A 22,941-nucleotide genomic window follows, 5' to 3' on the forward strand; every position below is an offset into this window, starting at 1 on the left:
TTCTCTGTGTCAAGGTGACTTAGATCTTCCAGGCAAGAGTGGGATGTTTCATTCTTAGTGATATATGTTTAAACTGCAAAGTTTTTGATATCTATGATTTCAGATAATAAGGCTACCCAGTGAGTAACAATACCATAATCACTCAAAAGAGGAGGTTGTCATGACACTTTCAGCTAAAGTGTGACTTTGAGAGAAGCAATGTTTCCTACTCAATTTGTAGCAGGCTTTACTGGTCATTGTTATTGCATCCTGATGAATGGGGAGATTTTTACTTTTTCAGTTTTTATAGTCGTGAATTGAGTATCCTTTTATGGAATCCCTAAGTTATCATAAAGTGATATAGAATATTATAAAAGTGCACTGTATAAAGTATCTCCTACATATTGTAATAGTCTGATTAAATCTTTATATGCTTTTTTGGATGCATATGTTGTCTTTGTGAATGTTTAAGATGTTTTAAAGCCATTTTTCTGCTTCAAGGGTGTTTAAAATGGTTCATCATATCATGATTTTTTTAAAACAGTTTGATGAAAATTGTTAAGTTTAACAATTGAATATCACTTCTAGGGCATTCTTATGTTTAACGGTGAAGTCAAATTTGAAAAACCAAATATGGCCAGTTAGCCATTCATTTTTTAATATGGGAGTTGTGGAAAGATGGCATGTTAAAAGATGAGCTGTAGGCGAGGAGTCAGCTATTAAGGCAAATAATTGAAAACCGTGACTGATTCCCTTTTCTTCTCATCTGTTTATTTATTCCCTTCCTCTCTTGGCTTGACTATACAGATACCCTAGGAAGTGTAGCAGTGAGGGGTAATGGGGCAGTGTAGCAGTAAGGGCAGTAATATGCCCTAGTGTTTGAGGAAATGAGTGTTTGGGGGAAAAGGTTACAGAGATGGCATGTAGAAGAGTCAGCCAGAGTGGTTATATTGGTAGGTTGGTTACTTTGAGCAAATAAGTGAATATATGGTGAATAATAGGAATTATATTTTTCTGTGTCTGAGAAAGGAATTAGAAACATGTTATTGGGAAAGGCAAGAAAGAACCCTAAGATGTTGGATTGGAATTAGGAGAATCAGTATGAACTCATGGGTCTAAATATGTATATGATATATTTACATATATATATTTCCTTGCTTTTTTCAAGAGATGGCCAAGAAGCAAGGCCCTCCAGTAGCAATGAGTACACCAAACACACAGATCTTATTTTTTAAATACTATCTTCCATTTAAAGAAACTAGGATGTGAATAAACAAACTATTACCTAAGTAATATTTTGTTAATAGAACATACAGAATGAGGCAAAAATAGGTTTTTGTTACATGATATATTTTAAAGTGTCTATAATCTTCATACAACATCAGGGTGGTTACCTCTTTTGTGGACTGGCATGAAATCTTTGACAGACTGGTGGTCAAAAACCACTGGTCTAATTAATATTATAGGCAGTTAAAGAAATGTTTCCTATTCCTTTATGAATTTGGCAGGTATTTGTAAAAATTATTTTGAGTATTATTTTGAATTATGTGAATGTGTGTTGAATTTAGTTCTCTTTATATTTGATAAAGAAAATTTTTTTTAAATTTTATTTTTATTTTATTTATTCATTTTTAGAGAGGAGAGAGAGAGAGACAGAGAGGGAGAGAGAGGAGAGAGAGACAGAGAGAAGGGGGGAGGAGCTGGAAGCATCAACTCCCATATGTGCCTTGACCAGGCAAGCCCAGGGTTTGGAGCCGGCGACCTCAGCATTTCCAGGTCAACGCTTTATCCACTGCGCCACCACAGGTCAGGCTTGATAAAGAAATTAAAGTGATGAGGCAAAATCAGCAGCATACTATAGGTGATAGAAAAGTGCTTGAGAGCAAACCTCCTAAGTATATTTAAAATTAGAGGATCTTTTCTTTTGAAATGATTTGTGATGTAAATTACAGTTTTGGTTAACATTTGGCAAAATTCTAAGACGTGCTTCATACTGAAGTATCATTTGGCAGATAATTTTTAAAAAAATGCAAGGATGTGATATGGGTTGGTGGAAGAGAATTAATGAATGTTACACATAAGACTGGATTTGAGTCATTTATATAAATTTGTTTTTAGGTGAGAGGAGGGGAGATAGAAAGACAGACTCCCACATACACCCCAACCGGGATCTACCTGGCAACCCCACTCTAGGGCTGATGCTTGAATCAACTGAGCTGTCCTTGGCACTTGAGGCTGATGCTCAGACCAGGTGATCTCTCCTCGGCAGCCATGACCAATGCTTGAACCAGTCGAGCCACTGGCTGCGAGGGGGGAGAGAGCGAGAAGGGGGAAAGGGAGGGGGAGAAAAGCAGATGGTTGCTTTTCATGTGTGCCCTGACTGGGGACGGAACCTGGGATGTCCATATTTCAGGCCAACACACTATCCACGGGGCCAGTTGGCCAGGGCTGAGTCATATATATTTATATAGGTATAAATATATTTAGAAAAAGCCTCCCATTTAATAACCATGTGTTAATATGGCTAAGGTTATAATTAGTAAAGTGGTACAGAGTACATTGGTCTGAGAAGTCAGAAGCCCTTTGATCTAATTATAATTCTTCTAGGTAGTTTATGATGTTGGACAAATCACATAACTTCTTTGGGTCTCAGTATTGTCATCAGAAAAATTTAATAGTAGGTGGTTTGTGAAGATAATTTTTAAGTCTGCACTGTTCTGTGGTTACAATCTGATCTCCCAACTTTATAACCTCCCTCTACATTCTCTCAAATACATGGACAACATAATTTGCTTTGTGTAAATCTTTTTTTTTTCCCTTTAGAAAAGCTATTCAGTATACAGTGGCTTTGGACTTCCATTAGTACTTTTATATACCAACAAACTAGACTGGGACTGCATTATTTTAAGATTTCATGAATAGTTCAACTTCTTGCTTTTTCAAAGATTGATTTGTAACATATTATCTTTCAGACTGTATTGTGTTTTTCTCAATGTTATGTATAGCATTATCTAGCAGACTTCCAGACTCCTACTAATTTTTTCAATTTTCTGGTAGTCACTGAATCTCAATATGTGACTCAAAATCCTATCTTATGTGTAATGTTTTTGAACAGAGTTGTTTTATTTATTGGTTCTCCACCCATCTGTCCATTTTCATTAATTCTCTTCCACCCAACCCATATCATGTCCTTGAATTTTAAAAAAACAATCTGCCAAATGATACTTTAGCATGAAGCATCTGTCTTCAAATTTTGCCAAGACTAATTTTCCAACATAATTTCCTATTATTACTTTTTTTCTGTGTTCTGAAAAGTGAGAAAGCTTAGCTGGTATTTAAGAAAACCAATGTCTTTGAACTGATACAGTACAGAAAAATTTGAAGGTTTGCTGTAGTACTATTTGAATCATTAGGCTCTTTTAGGTCTTAAGTTTTTCAAAACATTGTTCATAAACACAGTTATATTTTCTCCCCTTCGATAAACAAAATTAACTTCTCTCATGTTCACAAAATGAAATAAAAACAGAATTGTGGTAAAATCTGATACTAGTTCCCTGCACTAATTTTTGGGAGACCTGTTCTGTCATTAGCAGCAGTAGCCGAGGTCCAGGGCATTTTCTAGAGCTTGCCTTTCCTTTTGTCTTTGGCTGTTTCAAAGAAAATATTTTACCTCATGAAGGTTAATTGGCACATAAACTAAAAATTTTAGTTCACATTTTAAATGAATGTTCCTTGTTTAGCCTAAATAGTATATATACTGTATATATAATCTTTATTTACACTACTTTTTTAAAGATTTGTATTTCAATTCACTCAGTTTTAAATTTTATAGACATATATGTATACATATATAATATATTTTACATATATAATTTAGGTTCATTTATAGCCAGGGGATTAGAAATCTGCATTTTAGTTTACTATTATTTCCTTTTATATAAATTTCACCAGTATTAGGTTACTCTTGATCAAATAACGGAAATAAAATGTTGCCTGGAAGGTCTTTTGTTACATGCTTTTGAAATATTGAAGAATGCCCTAATCTCCTCTTTATGTAAATACTTGTAGTAAAATTCACCCCCACCCCCCAGCCCTCTGGAGGATGGTGGAAGGTTCCCAGATAGTTCACATTTACTTACCACTCGGCTGAATAAAACTATCTTATTAAATTAAATTCACTTATATATCCTAAGGTAAAATGTGACCTATTTTCAAAGAATCTACTGAAGTGTAAACAGTAACAGTATTCACTTCTTTTTTTTTTTTTTTTTGGTATTTTTCTGAAGTTGGAAATGGGGAGGCAGACAGACTCCTGCATGCGCCCGACCGGGATCCACCCAGCATGCCCACCAGGGGGCAATGCTCTGCCCATCTGGGGCATCGCTTTGTTGCAACCAGAGCCATTTTAGCACCTGAGGCAGAGGCCATGGAGCCATCCTCAGCGCTCGGGTCAACTTTGCTCCAGTGGAGCCTTGGCTGCGGGAGGGGAAGAGAGAGACAGAGAGGAAGGAGAGGGGGAGGGGTGGAGAAGCAAATGGGTGCTTCTCCTGTGTGCCCTGGCCAGGAATCGAACCTGGGACTCCTGTATGCCAGGCTGACGCTCTACCACTGAGTCCACCAGCCAAAGCCAGTATTCACTTCTTATCCTGTTCATCTATAATAAATTCCTTCAGCAAAAGTTTTAGTACGAGGCTTTGTGTTGAGTATGGAGACAATAAAATAATTCTTGTCCTCAAGGAGCTCACAGTAAAATAAAATGAATCAGATATCCTTATTATGAAAATTTATGCTGGGTCCTGGCCAGTTGGTTCAGTGGATAGAGTGCCCGCTGTGTGGACGTCCCAGGTTCGATCCTGATCAAGGTACACATGAGAACCATCTGCTTCTCTTCTTTTCTCTCTGCCCCTACTCTCTTCCCCTCTTGCAGCCAGTGGCTTGATTGGTTCAAGTGTTGGCCTTGGGCACTGAGGGCAACTTCGTTGGTTCAAGTGTCAGCCTCAGGAGCTGAGGATAGCTTGGATGATTTGAACATTGGCCCAGATGGGGGTTGCTGGGTGGGTCTGATTGGGGTGCATGTGGGAGTCTCTATCCCCTTCTCTCACTTAAAAAAATTATGCTATTTAATTTTCTGTGTATATTTATGTACACATATATCTATGTACACTAAGTATAACCCACTTTAAATCATGAAATACTGGGATACGGAACATGTAGGAAATAGTATATCTTGGAATGACTATTAGCAATATCTTTGGACATTATATCTACTGCAGGATTAACATTTGTTGACTGAATGATTGAAGGAGGGAATGTGCATGAGAAAGAATAATGACTTTGGAGACAGACAGATTGTAAAGAAGGGGGTATATTCTAGAAGGATAGGTTTTATCATTTGTTACAATGAAGTATTTTGTTTTTGTTACTGCTTTGCAGATTTCCCTACTACTTATATCCCAAACTATCTGACTTAATCCTGGAGTTTTATCTCTTCTCATTCCTCTCTGGTCATGCTGTCCTTTCTGAATGTTGCTGTCCTTTCTGGCAAGCTGTGATTAGTTGTCTATGTTTTAAATGACATTAGGAAAGCTAGCTTATTGCTAGTATGGCTACCTTGTTCTGTAGTTCTGAGAAGTCTGAATTTCTTTGTAATTCTATAAAGAAGAACAGTCTTACCTAACTTAACAGTCACAATATGTAACTCAGGAGAATTGCTTTGATAATGATCTGTGGCTTTTAGGTTTGAAATATTATTATATCCTTATACAACAATATTCATTGATACAGTGTTTATTAAGAAAAGCAGGATCGATATGGCTAATGAGATTTATAACTTACATAATGCTACAGAAAATATATCTCTGGCTTTACACATGGCTTATGTTCTCATTTCTAACCCCACACTGTGATCAAAGGTAAAGTGTTGATGTTAATTTATGTCCTGTTGATGATAAGAGGGTTAAATATATTTTTTGTTTTATTTTTACAATTATTTTGTTGAGATATAATTCATGTAATATAAAATTTTCTGTTTTAAAATGAAAATAGTGTTTTTTAGTACTATATTTATAGTGTTGTACAATCAGCACCAGCATCTAATTCTAGAACATTTCTATCACCCCAAAAGGAAACTCCATACCAGTTCATCACTTCCATCTTTCGCACACCCTAGTCTGTGGCAGCGGCTAGTCTACTTTCTGTCTGTGGAGATGCCTATTCTGGAAACTTCCTGAAAATAAAATGTATTTCTTTTTTATTTGTTTAGACGCTGCCAGAAACATCTTTACCAAATTATGCCACAAACTTGAAAGATAAAAGTTCTTTAGTTTCATCTCTTTATAAAGTTATCCAGGAGCCACAAAGTGAGGTACGTATTTTATAGTTTATTGTACTAGTACTAGTCAGTTGATTACTTTTTAATTTTTTGTGAAATATAACATATAAAAGAGTAAGAAAAAGTATATGTTTAATGAACTATAGTATATATTATGGAGTGTTTAGGTGATTACCTATGAGAAATAGGGTGGAGGGGGTATGAGGAAAATAGTTTATGTTAAAAAATGGCAGAATAAAAAAAAAACTGTGATAAAATGAACTCCAGCGTAACCCCTCAGGCCAAGAAATAGAATTATTACCATATTCCAAAAGCCATCTCTGAACATGTGCTTCCTTATCTCTCCCTGCCACTCTGTCTTGCTGGAGGTAACCTAGAAAACCTTCGGTCACTACATTCATTTCTTTCTTCAGCAAATATTTGTCCATTATAAGCCAGCTGCAATGCTAGGCAATAGAAAATCAAAGATGAGTAATACATAGTCTTTATCTGAAAAGTGGAATGGAGAAAATAATTAAACACATGCTTTCAAGGCAATTTTTAACAGTCTAGATGGATATGCTTGAATTTGCCAGGTGTACGAGATAAAGAGACATTTCAAGCAGTAGGGATAGAATATGGAGGCCTGAAAAAATGTAAGACATTTAAGGAATGGCAAGCACCAGCTGGTGCTTTTCCCAGTCCTTTCTTCTTTTCTTTTGTCTCCTTCCCCTTTTCTTTTTTTAGATAGCAAATTTAGTTTAAAGGTAATAAAATGATCTATACTCCGGATTCTGGTGCTTGTAAATCCCATTATTCATAGTAGAAATAGAAAAGGATTAGAAATAGCGTGGAAAAGAAAAAGGCATGTTATTTGTGGGGGGAAGCAAATAGGCTAACGCAATAGTGAATGGACAGGGAAGGTAAGGCTGCTGGGAACTGAAACTGGAAAGGTAGGTTTCGGTTGTAGCCATGGAGGATCTTGGAATCTGTCCTAAGCCATGTAGACTTTTTTTGCACTGAAGGAATGCCTTGATTATATTATTAATTTTAGGAAGGTGGCGATATGGGGCATAGATTTGGAGAATGGAAAAATTGAAAACCAGAGAGTAGGAAGCTAAGAAAATAGCCTGGGAGGGAGCTGTGGAGAACCTGGGCTGGGCCAGGGTTAGTGGAATGGAAAGAGGTGGACTAGAGGGGAGGAATATGAGGTGTGTGATTCTTCTGTACTTGATTTTGGTAGAAGACATGATAGGCTCCGACACTACTAATCTTATTATTCAGTGCTAAAATAACTTATACTCTGAAGTCCAGTCCTATATGGACCTATATGATGAAACTACCAAAACTAGAGTCTTTGGTTAATTGAGTAGTTCACCTATTTTGGAGGAAGTGAGGAATAACTTAGCCTCTGCTGAGTGTGCTGTAAAGTGGATCATACATTTTAGATGCTGAAGGATTAGGGAGTGTAATGACAAGCCAGAACATTAACTGGAATAACTGAATAGAATAATCATATTTTGTTTGCCCCTCCCCCTCCCCAAAACTTCTTTATTTGTATAGTATGTGTAAGTAGTTTTCTTGAAGGGTTTGTTTTTAATGTGTTTGGGTAGAAGCTATTTTAAAGTTTTCCATATTTAGTTGAGAATTATTTTACCAAATAGAGTAAGTATAGCTGTGGGCTTTATTGCTTTTTAACAAGTTAAATCTTGTATCATTTCATGCTTAATACTTCAAAAGATTTAAAAATTATTCCTCTGATGAAGTGTTTTTTTATTTTGGATTTTTTTGAAGTTAGAAGCAGAGAGACAGACTCCGCATGCACCAGACCGGGATCCACCCGGCATGCCCACCAGGGGGCGATGCTCTGCCCATCTGGGCTGTTGCTCTGTTGCAACCGGAGCCATTCTAGTGCCTGAGGTGGAGGCCACAGAGCCATCCTCAGCACCTGGGCCAATTTTGCTCCCATGGAGCCTTGGCTGTGGGAGGGGAAGAGAGAGATAGAGAGAAAGGAGAGGGGGAAGGGTGGAGAAGCAGATGGGCACTTCTCCTGTGTGCCCTGACTGGAAATTGAACCCAGGACTTACACACGCTAGGCCAGCGTTCTACTACTGAGCCAATTGGCCAGGGCTTGATGAAGTGTGTCTTACCCAGACTACTTTAGATAGTTTGTAAGGTAAATTTCTAAGAGGCTAATTTGGTTTACAGCATTTCTTTAATTCAAATTAACAGTGAATAATAGCTCTAATGGTTTATAGCACTATTTTTCAAATTGTGGTAAAAGACCAATTTAAAAAATTTTTCCAGTCTGTCACAGGACATGCATGCTTGATGCTCACAACAAACATGCAACTCACATTATGGGAGATACCACAAAAATTTGATAACTCCTACCTGATCTGTGTCCTGTTCAATAAGTCTGCTGATCACCCACTTGGGTGTTACAGCAATATGAAGTGGCTATAAAAGTTTCTAAATTCTTCCTTTCAATATCTGTATTTATATTGTTGGGAACTGGTAACAATTTGTTAATACTATTGAGTCTATGGACCACAGAGGCACTGAATTAAGAGGTTTTGCATGTAAGTTTTATGTTTTTGCCTGATTAATATGGTGAAGAAAGTATATTCTGTATTTTTAAAAGACAAGTCAGTCTTAAAAAATATATTTAAAAGTGCTTCTAAAATATAACAGTGTGATCTACTTTAACATCACAACTTTCCATTTGCTGTTTAGAATATTTTATCTTAATTTGGAAATATTCCTGAAGTGTTGATAACACTTAGATTTTTGAAGTTTGGAACATTGGTTCTGGTGTTATTTGAAGTCTGGCAAATTTGGTATTTGGATTATTGATAGTGCATTTTCATTATTCAGTTTAATTCATTTAATAAATATTTGTTGAATCCATACAATGTGCCAGAAATCACTTAGAAATATATTAGTGAAAAAAATAGACTAAATTTTTTATCTTATTGATTAGAACTTATATTCTGGTAGGCAGGAGACATTAAACAAGTATCTGTAATACAGTGTATAAAGCAATATCAGTTAGTGATAAAACTATGAAGATAAATGGAGTAGGGACTGAGAATGGGAGAGTTGAATCAAGGTCTGAATGAATTAGAGAGAGAAAATAGAACCAGGAGCAAGAACTTCCCAGGAGAGGAAATAGAAAGCACAAAGGCCCTGCGTTAGGTGGTATGTGGTGTGTTCAAGAAACTATTGAGAGGCACTGTATGGTATAATGTCGTTTTCTTGACTGGTGCTTTTAACTGACTATAATTTTAAGGTAGGCCCATGATTAGAGGCTAACAATGCTAAGGTGTGTTATGAAACCCGCTTTTTTTTTTTTGAAAGAGCCACATAATGTCTCTTTGGTATTCTAGCTGAAAGGAGCCCAAAGTGAAGAGAGGGTCAGTGCAGTAGCTACTAGCACCTGAATAGTAATAATGTACTTCAAACTTTCTATTATTTTTTCCTACCTGTGTTCCTTAGTAGTTGTTCAGTGCAAAAAAATTTTTTTGCAAGATTTTCTTGTAAATTTATTCAAAGTGAACTCTTTTCTATTTTCCATTCCTGCTTTAATCATTTAAAGACATTTTAAAGTTACATTTCTATTACCATGAAATCTCTCTTAGGATACAAACGTCTTATGAATGAACTGTTGTAAAAGTTGATTTGTAACTTGTTTTGGAATGCAGAATATATTTTAGAATGGAAAGAAGGTACACAATGATTAGGTTCTCATTAGACTTATAAAAAGCCCATTTAACATATGAAAATATGTTTGATATGCAGTTCTTTCATAATAGTACTATAAAACTTACCCACCAAGAGTAACAATATTTCCATGAGAAAATACATTCAAAACTTTAAACCAGACACTAGAAAACAGCACATTCTATACTCCATTGCTTGTCTTAAATAGGTTCAAGTTACACAAGTCAAACACCACTTATATTTCTCACATTGTATGTCATTTGATTCTTCTTTGACATTTTTCATGTATGTTTATAATTGAGCCACAAAATCTTGGCTCCATCTGACCTTGTAAGCTGTGTGATTTTGGTCATAATAGATAGCCTGTTTGTCTCAATTTTCTTATGTAGAAAGTATGCATAATTATAATCTTCCCTAAAATGTTGTGCAAATTGAACAGGTTCACGTGTGTGAATGCATTTTGCAAGCTGTAAAACAATACACAGATTTTTTTTTTCTGTTGATTGATATGCATAATTTCATCTAATCTCATTGCGAAACAATTTCTACATCCCCTTTTAATCTGTTGTCATTTGGTTCTACTTTCATAAAGCAAAAACCCTTTTAATTTTGAATTTTAAATTAGTTATAAGGCCTTTTGAGTGTGCTTTGATTGAAATTATGTGTTCAGACTGTTGGAAAATTTTCAACCTAAATTTTCATAATTTTGTAAATACTTGTTAGACTAAATTTAATCAAAGCATTCCCAGGTATTTAGAGATCAGGGATGTCACACCACAATACAAGATTATTGACACTGGCCCATAAAGAAAAATTTAAAACTCCACCTGAAAGCTAAACCCCACTATCAGCCTTTTTTTGTCCTACCACCTCCAACCCCATTCTTTCAGATTTGTACCTACAAGTTGTTCTTGCTATCTGTGACTCCCTGTCCCTCTGGCCCTCCAGAGTCGTGTAACATTTGCCATGCTACAACACCTGTTGCCTTCTAACATCCACTTTGAGGATGAGAAAAATATTTAACTGTCAGAAGTAACTATTCAATAGGAAAGACTAATTTGACTTAGTCAATGTTTATTGAAGTATAATTTTTATTATATCTTATATAGATAATACTTTAATTATACCTGATTTACTTTATTATTTAACTTACTTGAAATCAAAATATTCACTATAAATTAGTTTCTGTTCATTGCTATTACTGGTAGTAGAAAATCTGTTTAGTTAGCTGACAAAAATACATTTTCAAAACTGGTGGTTTGAAAAATGAGTACTCTGTGAATCTCTTGATATATTTATGACTGTGTGTGATCACTCCATGTGGTTTGAGATAATACCTATAAGGGTCTCTTATCTTTACTTTCTGATTTAAAAATGTTTATTATAAAGATAGCTCTATAAACTGGGGAATACTGGGGGTGTCATGGGAGAAGAAAGGTGATAAATAACCTCCAAATTATGTTTAAAACAAAATGACAGCAATGTTTAGACTATCCAGTGGCAATTAACCATGGCTACAACAGGGATCTCGATCTAGGGGCTCTGTAATTATTCAGCTACTCCACACACCAGTCATTGTAGTTAGATGCTGCCTAATTATAAGCTCAGGAGGTAACAGTAACTACCTAGGACTCCCATTTTAATTTTTCTAACCCTGTAACCAATTATTTATATATTGGCATTTTTTAGAAAATGTTTATTTTATTGATTTTAGAGAGAGGAAGGAAGAGAGCAGGAAAGGGACAGGAACATCTGTTCCTATACGTGCCCTGACTGGGGATAGAATCGGCAATCTCTGCTCTTTGGGATGATGCTGTAACCAACTGAGTTATCTGGCCAGGGCTATATATTGGCTTTTTTTTTTTTTTTAAATCAGGAAGGAAAGATATTAAAGATATTAAGGGAAAAACTTCATTAGTTTTACTAAATAACTTAGCAATTAGTAGTTTTGCTCAGCCCCAAAGTGAAAATACATTTATATATTTCAGTAATTAGCAATTGGGGGAAACTTCCATATTTTACATGTCACTGTCATTCAAATACAATACAATCCTTGAATTAACGTTTGTCCTTCTTCCAGTTGCTAGAACCTGTCTGTCACCAGCTCTTTGAATTCTACCGCAGTGGAGAGGAACAGTTACTTCGATTTACACTGCAGTTTCTTCCGGAACTGATTTGGTGCTACCTTGCAGTCTCAGCCAGCAGAAATGTGCATAGCAGTGGATGCATCGAAGCTCTTCTTTTAGGGGTTTACAATTTGGTTTGTATTTAATATGGTTAACAAAACATTTTTTCTGTGTGGCAAAAGCAAATACATATTTTTTTCAGCGAAAGCAAATACGTACCTAATAGGAACTGCTTTTCATTTTTGTAAAGCTAATATTTGTTTTTTGTGCATCAAATGACTCATTGCTCATTCTTCCAGAAATAACTCTATGGAGGTTGAGGGCTATACTGGCATACATATTATTATGTAAATAAATCTCCTGAGGCCCTGGCCGGTTAGGCTCAGTGGTGGAGCGTCAATCCAGCGTGTGGATATCCCAAGTTCAATTCCCTGTCAGGGCACACAGGAGAGGTGACCATCTGCTTCTCCACTTCTCCTCCCTTTCTCTGTCTCTGTCTCTGTCTCTCTCTCCCTCCTCCCCTCCCCCTCTCCCCCTCTCCTTTTCCCCTTTTTCCCCTCCTGCAGCCATGGCTTGATTGGCTTGAGCGAGTTGGCCTTTGGAGCTGAGGATGGCTTTGTGACGTCTACTTCAGGTGCTAAAAAAAAAATGGCTCAGATGCTGAGCAACAGAGCACCGGCCCAAAATGGGCAGAGCATTGCCCCCTAGTGGGCTTGTAGGGTAGATCCCAGTCAAGGCTCATATGGGAGTTTGTCTCTCTGCCTCCCTTCCTCTCACTAAAAATAAATAAATAGCTGCTGCTGAGACTCTGTGATTGCTCAGTCTCAAAGTAAACGCCCTGATGCACCATGAAAAGGGGAGAGAGTAGGGCTGGCCTCTGACCCTGCCACCCCCGAAAAAAAAAATAAAAAATAAATACATAAATAAATCTTTTGGGATTGATTGAAGACTAAAAATCAGACCAGTTTTTTTTTTTATTGTGAGGTATCTGAAAATATCACTGTTGAATTATAAAATTTTTTAAACCTAAAATCTATTGTCTATAAATTGTTCATTACTTTCACAAAAAGTTTAGCAGAAAAGATTTAGTCTAACATCTACCACTAATAATTCTGTAAAATCTGGACTGTCTTTAGATTTTACAACATTGCTTTAACATATAGTTTGAATTGCTAATAATGTTTGTGTATTAATTAGTATAATCTAGGTATTTAAGGTTTCTAAACTGGAAAAAAAATTAAAGGCTTTGTCTGATGTATTTCATAACTGTGTTAATTGATTTAGAAAATGTAACTTTTTATGTGAGAAAAATAAATGATTATTAAGATACTATGTCTATGATACGAAGCGAAATAAGTAAATCAGAAAAAAACAGGAACTGTATTATTCCATACGTAGGTGGGACATAATAGTGAAACTAAGAGACATTTATAAGAGTGTGGTGGTTACAGGGGGGAGGGGGGAATGGGAGAGGGATAGGGGGTGGGGAGGGGCACAAAGAAAACAAGATAGAAGGTGACAGAGGACAATCTGACTTTGGGTGGTGGGTATGCAACATAATTGAACGACAAGATAACCTGGACTTGTTATCTTTGAATATATGTATCCTGATTTATTGATGTCACCCCATTAAAAAAATAAAATTATATAATAATAAAAAAAAAAAACAAACAAAAAAACTATGTCTATTTCAGCCATTCTTAAAATTATGTTACTTATACTTTAAAAGTGGAAGGTTGACTTCAGGTGTTTCTGAATAATTGACTATGGTTTATATAACATCTTTTAAGATTTTAGTTGATTTTAAAATTCTTTTCAAGTCAGTTTTAGACTAACAATTTAAATTTATTTTTTAAGTTTATGTGAAAAACTATTTCAATATACTTTCTTTTACTTTTGTAGGAAATAGTTGACAAACAGGGACATAGCAAAGTATTGAGTTTTACAATTCCATCTTTATCCAAACCATCTGTATATCATGAAGTAAGTGACATTTTTTCAAAGTATGTTTATTGTCTCTATGATCTGAAGTTGTTATAAATTAGGGTCTAGTTATTGAGGTAAAAATTTTGATCAGTTTGTTAGTAACTTCAGTATAAAACATCAAAGTATTTGCAATTCCCAAATTGAAATGAGAAATCAAAACCCTTAAACTTTAAAATATGATTATAAGAGATCTATTCAAAGTATTCATTTTTAAATATTTTTCTCTATGGATAAAACTAGTGTATTTTTTTGTGGCAATTATATATTTCCATGGTAGAATTTTTTAAGTTAAACTATTATTTATCTTTGTAGTTTGGTTGTTAATTATTTATTAAATCTTTGAGCTGGAAATTGAGTCGTAGACAGTCTGAATATTTTTAAGATATGTCATTCTTAGTGGTGTATGTGTTCTAAATATCACATTTTCTACAAAATTATTTTTTAATTCAAATTTCTTTCCTTTAGCCTTCCAGCATTGGGTCCATGGCTCTGACTGAGAGTGCACTATCCCAGCATGGTTTGTCAAAAGTTGTTTACAGTGGACCTCACCCTCAAAGGGAGATGCTGACGGCACAGAATAGGTATACTGTGGAGACATAGCCTGCCGTACTGCCTCACTGATTTTAAAAATTATTTCAGTAGAGCCTGACCAAGCGATGGCGCAGTGGATAGAGCATTGGACTTGGATGCAGAGGACCCAGGTTCGAGACCCCGAGGTCGCCAGCTTGAGCACGGGCTCATCTGGTTTGAGCTAAGCTCACCGGTTTAGACCCAAGGTTGCTGGCTTGAGCAAGGGGTTACTTGGTCTGCTGTAGCCCCACGGTCAAGGCACATATGAGAAAGCAATCAATGAACAACTAAGGTGTCGCAACAGAATAACTAATGATTGATGCTTCTCATCTCTCTCAGTTCCTGTCTGTCCTTATCTATCCCTCTCTCTGACTCTCTCTCTCTCTCTCTGTGTCTCTGTAAAAAAAAAAATTAGTAGATTTATAAATAATGTTTAATGAGTTGTGTATAATGATTTCTTTTTTTTTTTGTATTTTTCTGAAGTTGGAAATGGGGAGGCAGTCAGACAGACTCCCGCATGCGCCCTACCGGGATCCACCCGGCATGTCCACCAGGGGGCGATGCTCCGCCCATCTGGGCTGTTGCTCTGTTGCATCCAGAGCCATTCTAGCACCTGAGGCAGAGGCCATAGAGCCATCCTCAGCGCCTGGGCCAACTTTGTTCCAATGGAGCCTTGGCTACGGGAGGGGAAGAGAGAGACAGAGAGGAAGGAGAGGGGGAGGGGTGGAGAAGCAGATGGGCGCTTCTCCTGTGTGCCCTGGCCGGGAATCGAACCCGGGACTCCTGCACATCAGGCTGATGCTCTACCACTGAGCCAACTGGCCAGGGCTTGATTTATTTATTTATTTATTTATTTAAAAGATTTTATTCAATTTTCGGAGAGGAGAGAGAGAGAGAGAGAGAGAGGGGAGGAGCAGGAAGCATCAACTCCCATATGTGCCTTGACCAGGCAAGCCCAGGGTATCGAACAGGCGACCTCAGCATTTCCAGGTTGACGCTTTATCCTACTGCGCCACCACAGGTCAGGCTAGGGCTTGATTTTTAAAAATAGTAAGTCAGCCTGACCTGTGGTGGCTCAGGATATAAAACGTGGACCTGGAATGCTGAGGTCACTGGTTTGAAACCCTGGGCTTGCCTGGTCAAGGCATATATGGGAGTTGATGCTTCCAGCTCCTCTCCGCTTCTCTCTCTCTCTCTCTCTTTCTTATCCCTCTCTAAAATGAATAAATAAAGATCTAAAAAAATATATAGTAAGTCATTTTCTGTAAGAGAAAAAATATATCTTCCTGATTTGTCACTTATACTTTGCTTTGGATGTCATTGAAAACATTGAATTTTTAAGGTAACTTGTATATGACTACTGCTTGAGAAGTCTTCTTTTCCTTGCAGTTTTGTGTTATTATTTTTGTGATTATTTTGTACAGGTCTGTTCTTTAACATAATATCTCTCCCCAATGTCTGCTTAATTGGTTGACTTAGAATTTTAAAGATTTGTAAATGTTCTTTTGGTTTATCTTTAGGTTTGAAGTGTTGACATTCCTATTGTTGTGTTACAATGCTGCCTTAACCTATATGCCCAGTGTTTCTCTTCAATCATTGTGTCACATTTGTTCAAGGTAAATTAAAATTTATATGTTTTTAATAGTGAAATATATGAATCTAGGATTGCTAAATTGTTATATATCTAAGTTATTTTTTTTGTGTTTAATCATCTGTTTAAAACATTAAATAAGTTAATAGGAAGTTCATGCTAGCCAACAGAGTGTTCCTTATAAATTATACCATAAAAAACAGAATAAAGAGGGTTAGGTTGAAAGCATTTTAATGGAATATTTAATCAGAAAAGGATCATACTATATAATTAAAAGGCTGGAACTGTTATGACCTTTCCATTTTTGGCAATTGGTTGGTTTCTGTATGGTTTGCTTTAAAAATAAATTATTATTTATTGTTATTGTGCTTCAATTTGGTACCAAGAAATAAGTAAGAGGTACTGGTTTTTAAACTTTTCTTGTTTAAAAAAATTGAGCAAAGAGGTTGGTTAAATAAATTGTGATAGTCCTTAGCTATACTATGCAAACATTTAAAAATTCTAATTTATAAAGGTATTTACTGATAGATTACATATGCAATGCTTCCAGCATTGACTGACTATGACCAGAATATCAATGATAGTTATGTTTGACTGGTAGAATTATTTTAATTTTTTCTATGTGATTTTCTGTCCTTTTCTAATTTTTTTTTTTGTGATGAATGTTACCTTTTAAAAAACAAACAAAAAGAAATGTCTTTGGTAATTCAAGTAAATTAGGAAAATAGAAAACTAAGGAACTTGTAGAATAATTTAGATTTGGGGAATTTATTTAGAAAATGCAACTTTGAAAAGTTCATAAGGGGGGGGTGTATAGAGGAATACTTGGAAATCAAAACAAAATAAAACAGGAAAAGCAGAAATTGTTACTGAACAGGATGGAAAACTGTGCAGGACCAGAGGGAGATGGGAGGTGATAAAACAAGGGGCTTGTTAGAGAAGACAGAGAAATGGAGAGTCTTTAGGATGATTCCGTAATTAGCATAACTACATCTCCTAGACCTTAGAAAATGGTACCAATGAGTCTTTCTGGTATGTTTCTTGCTTTAAATCCTTTAAAGTCACAGGTGCCCAGACCTTTGAATTTCACAAGATCTATAAATTTCAAAATAAGCTGGAGTGGGTGGAGTATCTACACGGTATTGCCAACATTTTATTTTTCCAAGTGGTTATATTATGAATATCTACTGTCATCTACTGTCAACATTATTTAACAAAACAGAAACTATTTTTTTTAGAAGATTTTATTTATTGATTTTACAGAGAGAGGAGGTGGGGGTGGAGCAAGAAGTATCAACTTCTAGTTGTTTCATTTTAGTTTGTTCGTTGGCTGCTTTGCGTATGTGCCTTGACTGGGCTTGCCCAGCGCTTCGAACTGGAGACCTCAGCATTCCATCCAGGTTGATGACCTGTCCCCTGCACCACCACAGGCCAGGCAAAACAGAGACTCTTTTAACATCAACAAGTGGGAAGAGTGGAAGGGAAGGACAATAATTTATGAATTAAAAATGGGATGTTTAGCTTTCTTTGTTTCTCATTTTACTATGGTCCAGTAAAACTTGGTTATGGACTAAAATGAGAGTAAGGACCAACACTTTATAAACAATGGTTTAAGGAGTAACTTAATGCAGGAACTTTTCACCTTTAGAACTTAGACTACAAAGCCCATCTCCTACTCTGAAACAGTGTCTTAGACGGTAGGATCCGGGAATGCAGATATATTGTAGATACAGACATATAGAGACATCTATACCATATATCTGAAACTTAGCATCTTCTGAAATAGTATGTTTTATTTGTCCAAGTTCACTTAATGACACTACCATCCAGACTGCTATTCACACTACTGTAGGAATAATTATACACTCCTATTACTCCTTTAGCCTCCATCTCTTGATTTTACTTCTTAGATGTGACTCCAATCTCACCCTTCCACCTTCTCTCCACAGTTACTTCTTTAGTTCAGTTCACTTCATCTCACTCATGGTGATCAATTGAATTGATCAAAATTATTGAAATGGTTTGTGGTATTTGGGCATGTTTAAGTAAAAGCTTAGATTTCTTGAGTAAAGGAAATATTAAGTTCCAGGTAGTAACTGCATGGGGGGGGGCAGCATTTAATAATTACTATATATTGACTAGTACTATCAACCACACCATATTATGAGAAAACAGCTAATTTTCCATTTTATTAAAAATAGAAACTTTTTACTTTAAAAACAGTGTATGTTGATCATAGAAAATTTAGAAAATACGTATAAATATAAAGAAGAAAATAAGTCTGTAACCCCACAGCTCAGTTATAACTCTGTGTGATCTTTTTACAGTGAACACATGCCATTCACCTATGTGTTTATTATAAATTCAGATTAGGCTGTATGTGTAGTTTCATACAGTTTTTTCTCATTATTTAAATAGAGTTTCAAAACATCATGTTTATTTGTTTCATAATATTGTCTGAGTAATTTATAAATGGTTCCCTATATTGGACTTTAAGTGGCTTATATGTGAATATATATATGTGTGTGTGAGTGAATATATATATGTATATATATAATAATTAGGTACTTATAGTAAGTACTCCTTAACTTAGAACTTCTTAAATATTATTCACTATAAGGAAAAAAAATATTTCTTTACATTTCAAATTTTTATGATAGTTTCTTGAAAATCTGTTGCTTTTTAGGATTCTACCTTTGTTGTCATGATTAGGCATTCAAAAAATATGTAACTATTTGCTTATGTTTTATTTCTCATCGTTTTTAACATTAAAATTTCAATATATCTGAGGTTTATTAAGGTGTGTACTGTATGATGTTTGAGTCTAATTTTAGAGCATTTTTTAGAGCCTGCAGTTTGTGTCAAGAACTTTGTCAGAAATAGAGAATCACACACAGATCTATTTATGATAAATAGTGCTAAGTTCCATGTAATAGGATCTCTCGGCACACCTAAATTAATTACTAAAATTCTGCGACACATCAAAAAATATATTTTTTTGTTGATCTGACAATAAAATGGGTATAATTTTGATTGATTTACAAAAAATAATAGTAATTACCTACCCTTTTTGCTCCAAAGTGACTTTAAAAAATCAGGTGCCTATGCTTGTACAGTATATAAGAATTTCTGGTACCAAGAATTAACCAATCAGATGCAACTTTATTAAGCAACATGACCAATAAGATGCAACTCTATTGTATGACCTATATATTTATGTTTCAAGACAAGACATCCACACCAGATGGCTATTGTTGTGTTGGTTGTTGTCAATTTTTTATTTGACAGACTAAGGGAGAAGAGGTTAGTGCCCCTGACTAAATAGTCAGGTATTGCATGTTTTAAAAATTCTTGTGGCACATGGGTTGAAAATCACTACTCTAGCTTTATAAATTTTTCCCCCAGCCTAATTTGCTCAGGAAAATGTTATAGACAAATGTTCTGTTTGGAACAATACTTTGTTTCCTAGCTATAGGTTTGTTTAGAGAAGAGAGCATACCTAGTACACTGTTGGCTTATAAATGTTAAAAAAAATAACCTAACTTTTTACCAATTTTACATATATATTTATTTTGGTCTTTCTAGAATCTGTGTTTGTGGATATCCCCGACAACATGTAAGAAAATATAAAGGAGTAAGTAGCAGGATACCAGTTTCTTCAGAATTCATGGTGCAGATGTTAACAGGAATTTATTTTGCCTTGTAAGTTTATTTTATATACAAAATAAACATTGTTTTTGGAGAATTATCGTTTGTTATTTTTATGTTACTATGCACTAATGTTAATAGATAATCAGCATATTTTTGTGAAAATATCAATCAAGATCTTTATAATAGTTCTATTATTTCAAATATATCTTTTAATGTTCTGACAAATTTGTATCCAACTGAAATACTTCATTTTCAGAAAACCTTAAGAACAGAATGAAAATTAGCAGCACCTAAATATACTCACAATTTCTTTCTTCATTACTTTTTTGTTGTAATTTCCAAATAGCTTTTTTTCCCAATGAAGATCTTTTTCCAGTCTGGAAATTTTAACTCTTGAAAAACATTTTAGAGCTTCTTTGATCATAAATAATTTATTAACGTATTATTATTTCTAATATTGATGCTCAGCCTTAATGCCTTAGATACTAGTTATTTTTTTCAAACTCGATCTTTTGTAATTCTTTTGATCACAATTTATTACTATCATTAATTCTATTAATTTCCAACTAGTCTCTAATTGCCTTAGAGACTAGTATTTTTTCCCAACCCTATTGTTTACTTGGTGATTCTCTTACTACATATCTTTTACTATACTTTGCACTATATTCACTTGATACTTTAATTTTCCCTTGTTGATTACAAATCTGGCCTGCTGCCTGTTTTTAAAAATTTTTTACTGTGTCTGACTAGTGGTAGCGCAGTGGATAAAATGTTGACCTGGTATGCTGAGGACCTGGGTTCAAAAACACAAGGTCTCTGGCTTGAGCGCGAGGTCATTGGCTTGAGCATTGAGTCACTGGCTCAACTTAAGCCCTCCGTCAAGGCACATATCAGAACCAATCAATGAAAACAAAAGTGCTGCTACTACAAGTTGATGCTTCTCATCTTTCTCTTCCCCCTTCGCAAAATAAACCCTCAAAAAAATCCACTTTGGATTATTAAAATTTTTGTATTGAAACACAGTCATATCTATTTGTTTTTGTATTGTCTATGGCTGCTTTTGTGCTATCGTAACAGAATTGAGTTGTTCCAAAGAGATTGTATGGCCCACAAGTCAAAAATATTCATTGTCTAGCCCAGGGGTCCCCAAACCTTTTACACAGGGGGTTCACTGTCCCTCAGACCATTGGCGGGCCGGACTATAAAAAAAACCATGAACAAATCCCTATGCACACTGCACATATCTTATTTTAAAGTAAAAAACAAAACGGGAACAAATACAATATTTAAAATAAAGAACAAGTAAATTTAAATCAACAAACTGACCAGTATTTCAATGGGAACTATGCTCCTCTCACTGACCACCAATGAAAGAGGTGCCCCTTCTGGAAGTGCTGCGGGGGGATGGATAAATGGCCTCAGGGGGCCGCATGTGGTCCGTGGGCTGTAGTTTGGGAACACCTGGTCTAGCCCTTAAGAAAAGGTTTGTTGACCCCTGTGTTAGACCATTCATAGACTGTGTTGTCCCAGTCTTGCATGCTCTGATCTTTTTTTCTCTCTTTTTTGCTTTGTGTTTCAGATTGAGTAATTTCTTTTGATCTATCTTCATGTTCATTGATTCTTTTGTTCACTTTTGTTGAGTCTACTAATGAGACCCCTAAAGGGGTTCTTCATCTCTGTTAGTGTGTGTGTTTTATTTCTAGCCTTTTTATTTGACTCTTTCTTATAATTCCCATCTCTCTGCTGAAATCTCCATCTGTTCATATATAATATCCATGTTTTCTACTGGTACCTTTAATATAGTACAGATAGGTATTTTAATTTCCCTGGTAACTACAACAGTTAAATCATCTGAATTAGTTCTATTGTTCTTTATCTCTTGATAATGGATTGTTTTCTTCTTTTTCTTTTTTTGTGCCTTGTAACATTTGATTGATTATTATTTTGTTAATGGTAGGACTACAGAGACTGAGGTAAATATTAGTTATGCCTGGAAATGAGCATGACTCTTTTCTTCCAGGCTGTTAATGGAGTTATTACAGGCAGGCGTTAACTGCAGTTGGATTTTGTTGTTGCTATGGTTACCTTCATAGCATCACCTACTTCAGATTCCTCTCATGTTACCTGGTACTTAGGGCCAGAGGAGCTGGACTGCTGAATGGTTTTTCTTATGTATTCTTGCTCCACACTCAGCTTTCAGCTTTCCCTGTGCGTCTGCACCTCAGAGAGGGTCTCTCCATGTTCTTGCCCCCCCTCCAGTTCTTAGATGTGTACTACTCTGGTTAGGGAAAGAGGAGAAAGGTGTTCTCCGTTGGCCCGGTCCAGCCTCAGTTCTCAGCGGGCCCTGTGTTCCTGCATGGATTAAGGATGGGGAGGGGTTCCTCATTCCTCAGTGGTCCCGGCCTCCTCTGGTGCTAAGAGACCTCAAGTGGTCTCGGCATAAGATGATTTCCTAATCCTCCACTTCCCCACAGGTAGAGGGTTTCTTCCCCTTTTTCTTTCTCTCAGCCACAGTTGTTTTTAACCTTTGAGATAATGGTGAAGTGTTTTCTGCTCCTTTTCCAAAAGCTTCAAATTTTCTGTTTCCTGTGAGACATGGGGTCTGGCTGGATCTTCACGCCTTTCCTGCTTGGTGGCCTCTCTTCTGCTCCAGGTCACACTAGTCTTGCTCCCAGTTTTTCTTCTAAGTGCCCAAAGGAGGTTTGTGGAGCACAGCTTGTGAGAGGGTGTGAACTCCCTTGTATCTGATCCCAGATACTATACTCTCATGCTGACTCACACTTGGCTTTTAGCAGTTTGTTGAAAAATTTAGCCAAATTCTTATAACTCGCTTGCAATGTGCCTTAGAGGCAACTGTCTGCCCTTAGGTTTCAGATTACTTGGTTGCTCAGTGATCTTAACTTCTCGCTGGATTCATAAAAAGTTATGATTTTGTAGATTTATCTTGTATTTAGGGTGGGAACGATGCCCTTTCCATTTCTTAAGCCTTGCTTGTACTCTTGATG

The 22,941-nt window shown here is 35.9% G+C and overlaps 1 protein-coding gene and 2 non-coding genes across 4 annotated transcripts in view; 2 read left to right on the forward strand and 1 right to left on the reverse strand.

The window, feature by feature from the left end:
* HYCC1 (hyccin PI4KA lipid kinase complex subunit 1) overlaps positions 1 to 22,941 on the forward strand; it is a 65,430-nt gene that overhangs the window by 23,755 nt on the left and 18,734 nt on the right. For both annotated transcript variants that reach the window (XM_066353740.1, XM_066353742.1), the window contains exons 3-8: positions 6,242 to 6,343; positions 12,093 to 12,272; positions 14,041 to 14,121; positions 14,590 to 14,705; positions 16,215 to 16,310; positions 19,871 to 19,987. In XM_066353740.1, coding sequence (XP_066209837.1) covers positions 6,242 to 6,343; positions 12,093 to 12,272; positions 14,041 to 14,121; positions 14,590 to 14,705; positions 16,215 to 16,310; positions 19,871 to 19,987 — 692 coding nt within the window. The remainder of the gene's footprint in view (positions 1 to 6,241; positions 6,344 to 12,092; positions 12,273 to 14,040; positions 14,122 to 14,589; positions 14,706 to 16,214; positions 16,311 to 19,870; positions 19,988 to 22,941) is intronic.
* On the forward strand, positions 12,915 to 12,990 carry LOC136384288 (small nucleolar RNA U105B). The gene has a single exon (XR_010747575.1). It is a non-coding gene; the product is annotated as a small nucleolar RNA U105B (small nucleolar RNA).
* TRNAI-GAU (transfer RNA isoleucine (anticodon GAU)) lies at positions 15,448 to 15,523 on the reverse strand. The gene has a single exon. It is a non-coding gene; the product is annotated as a tRNA-Ile (tRNA).

The sequence above is a fragment of the Saccopteryx leptura genome, chromosome 12 (assembly GCF_036850995.1).
Source record: "Saccopteryx leptura isolate mSacLep1 chromosome 12, mSacLep1_pri_phased_curated, whole genome shotgun sequence".
NCBI classification, from domain to species: Eukaryota; Metazoa; Chordata; class Mammalia; order Chiroptera; family Emballonuridae; genus Saccopteryx; species Saccopteryx leptura.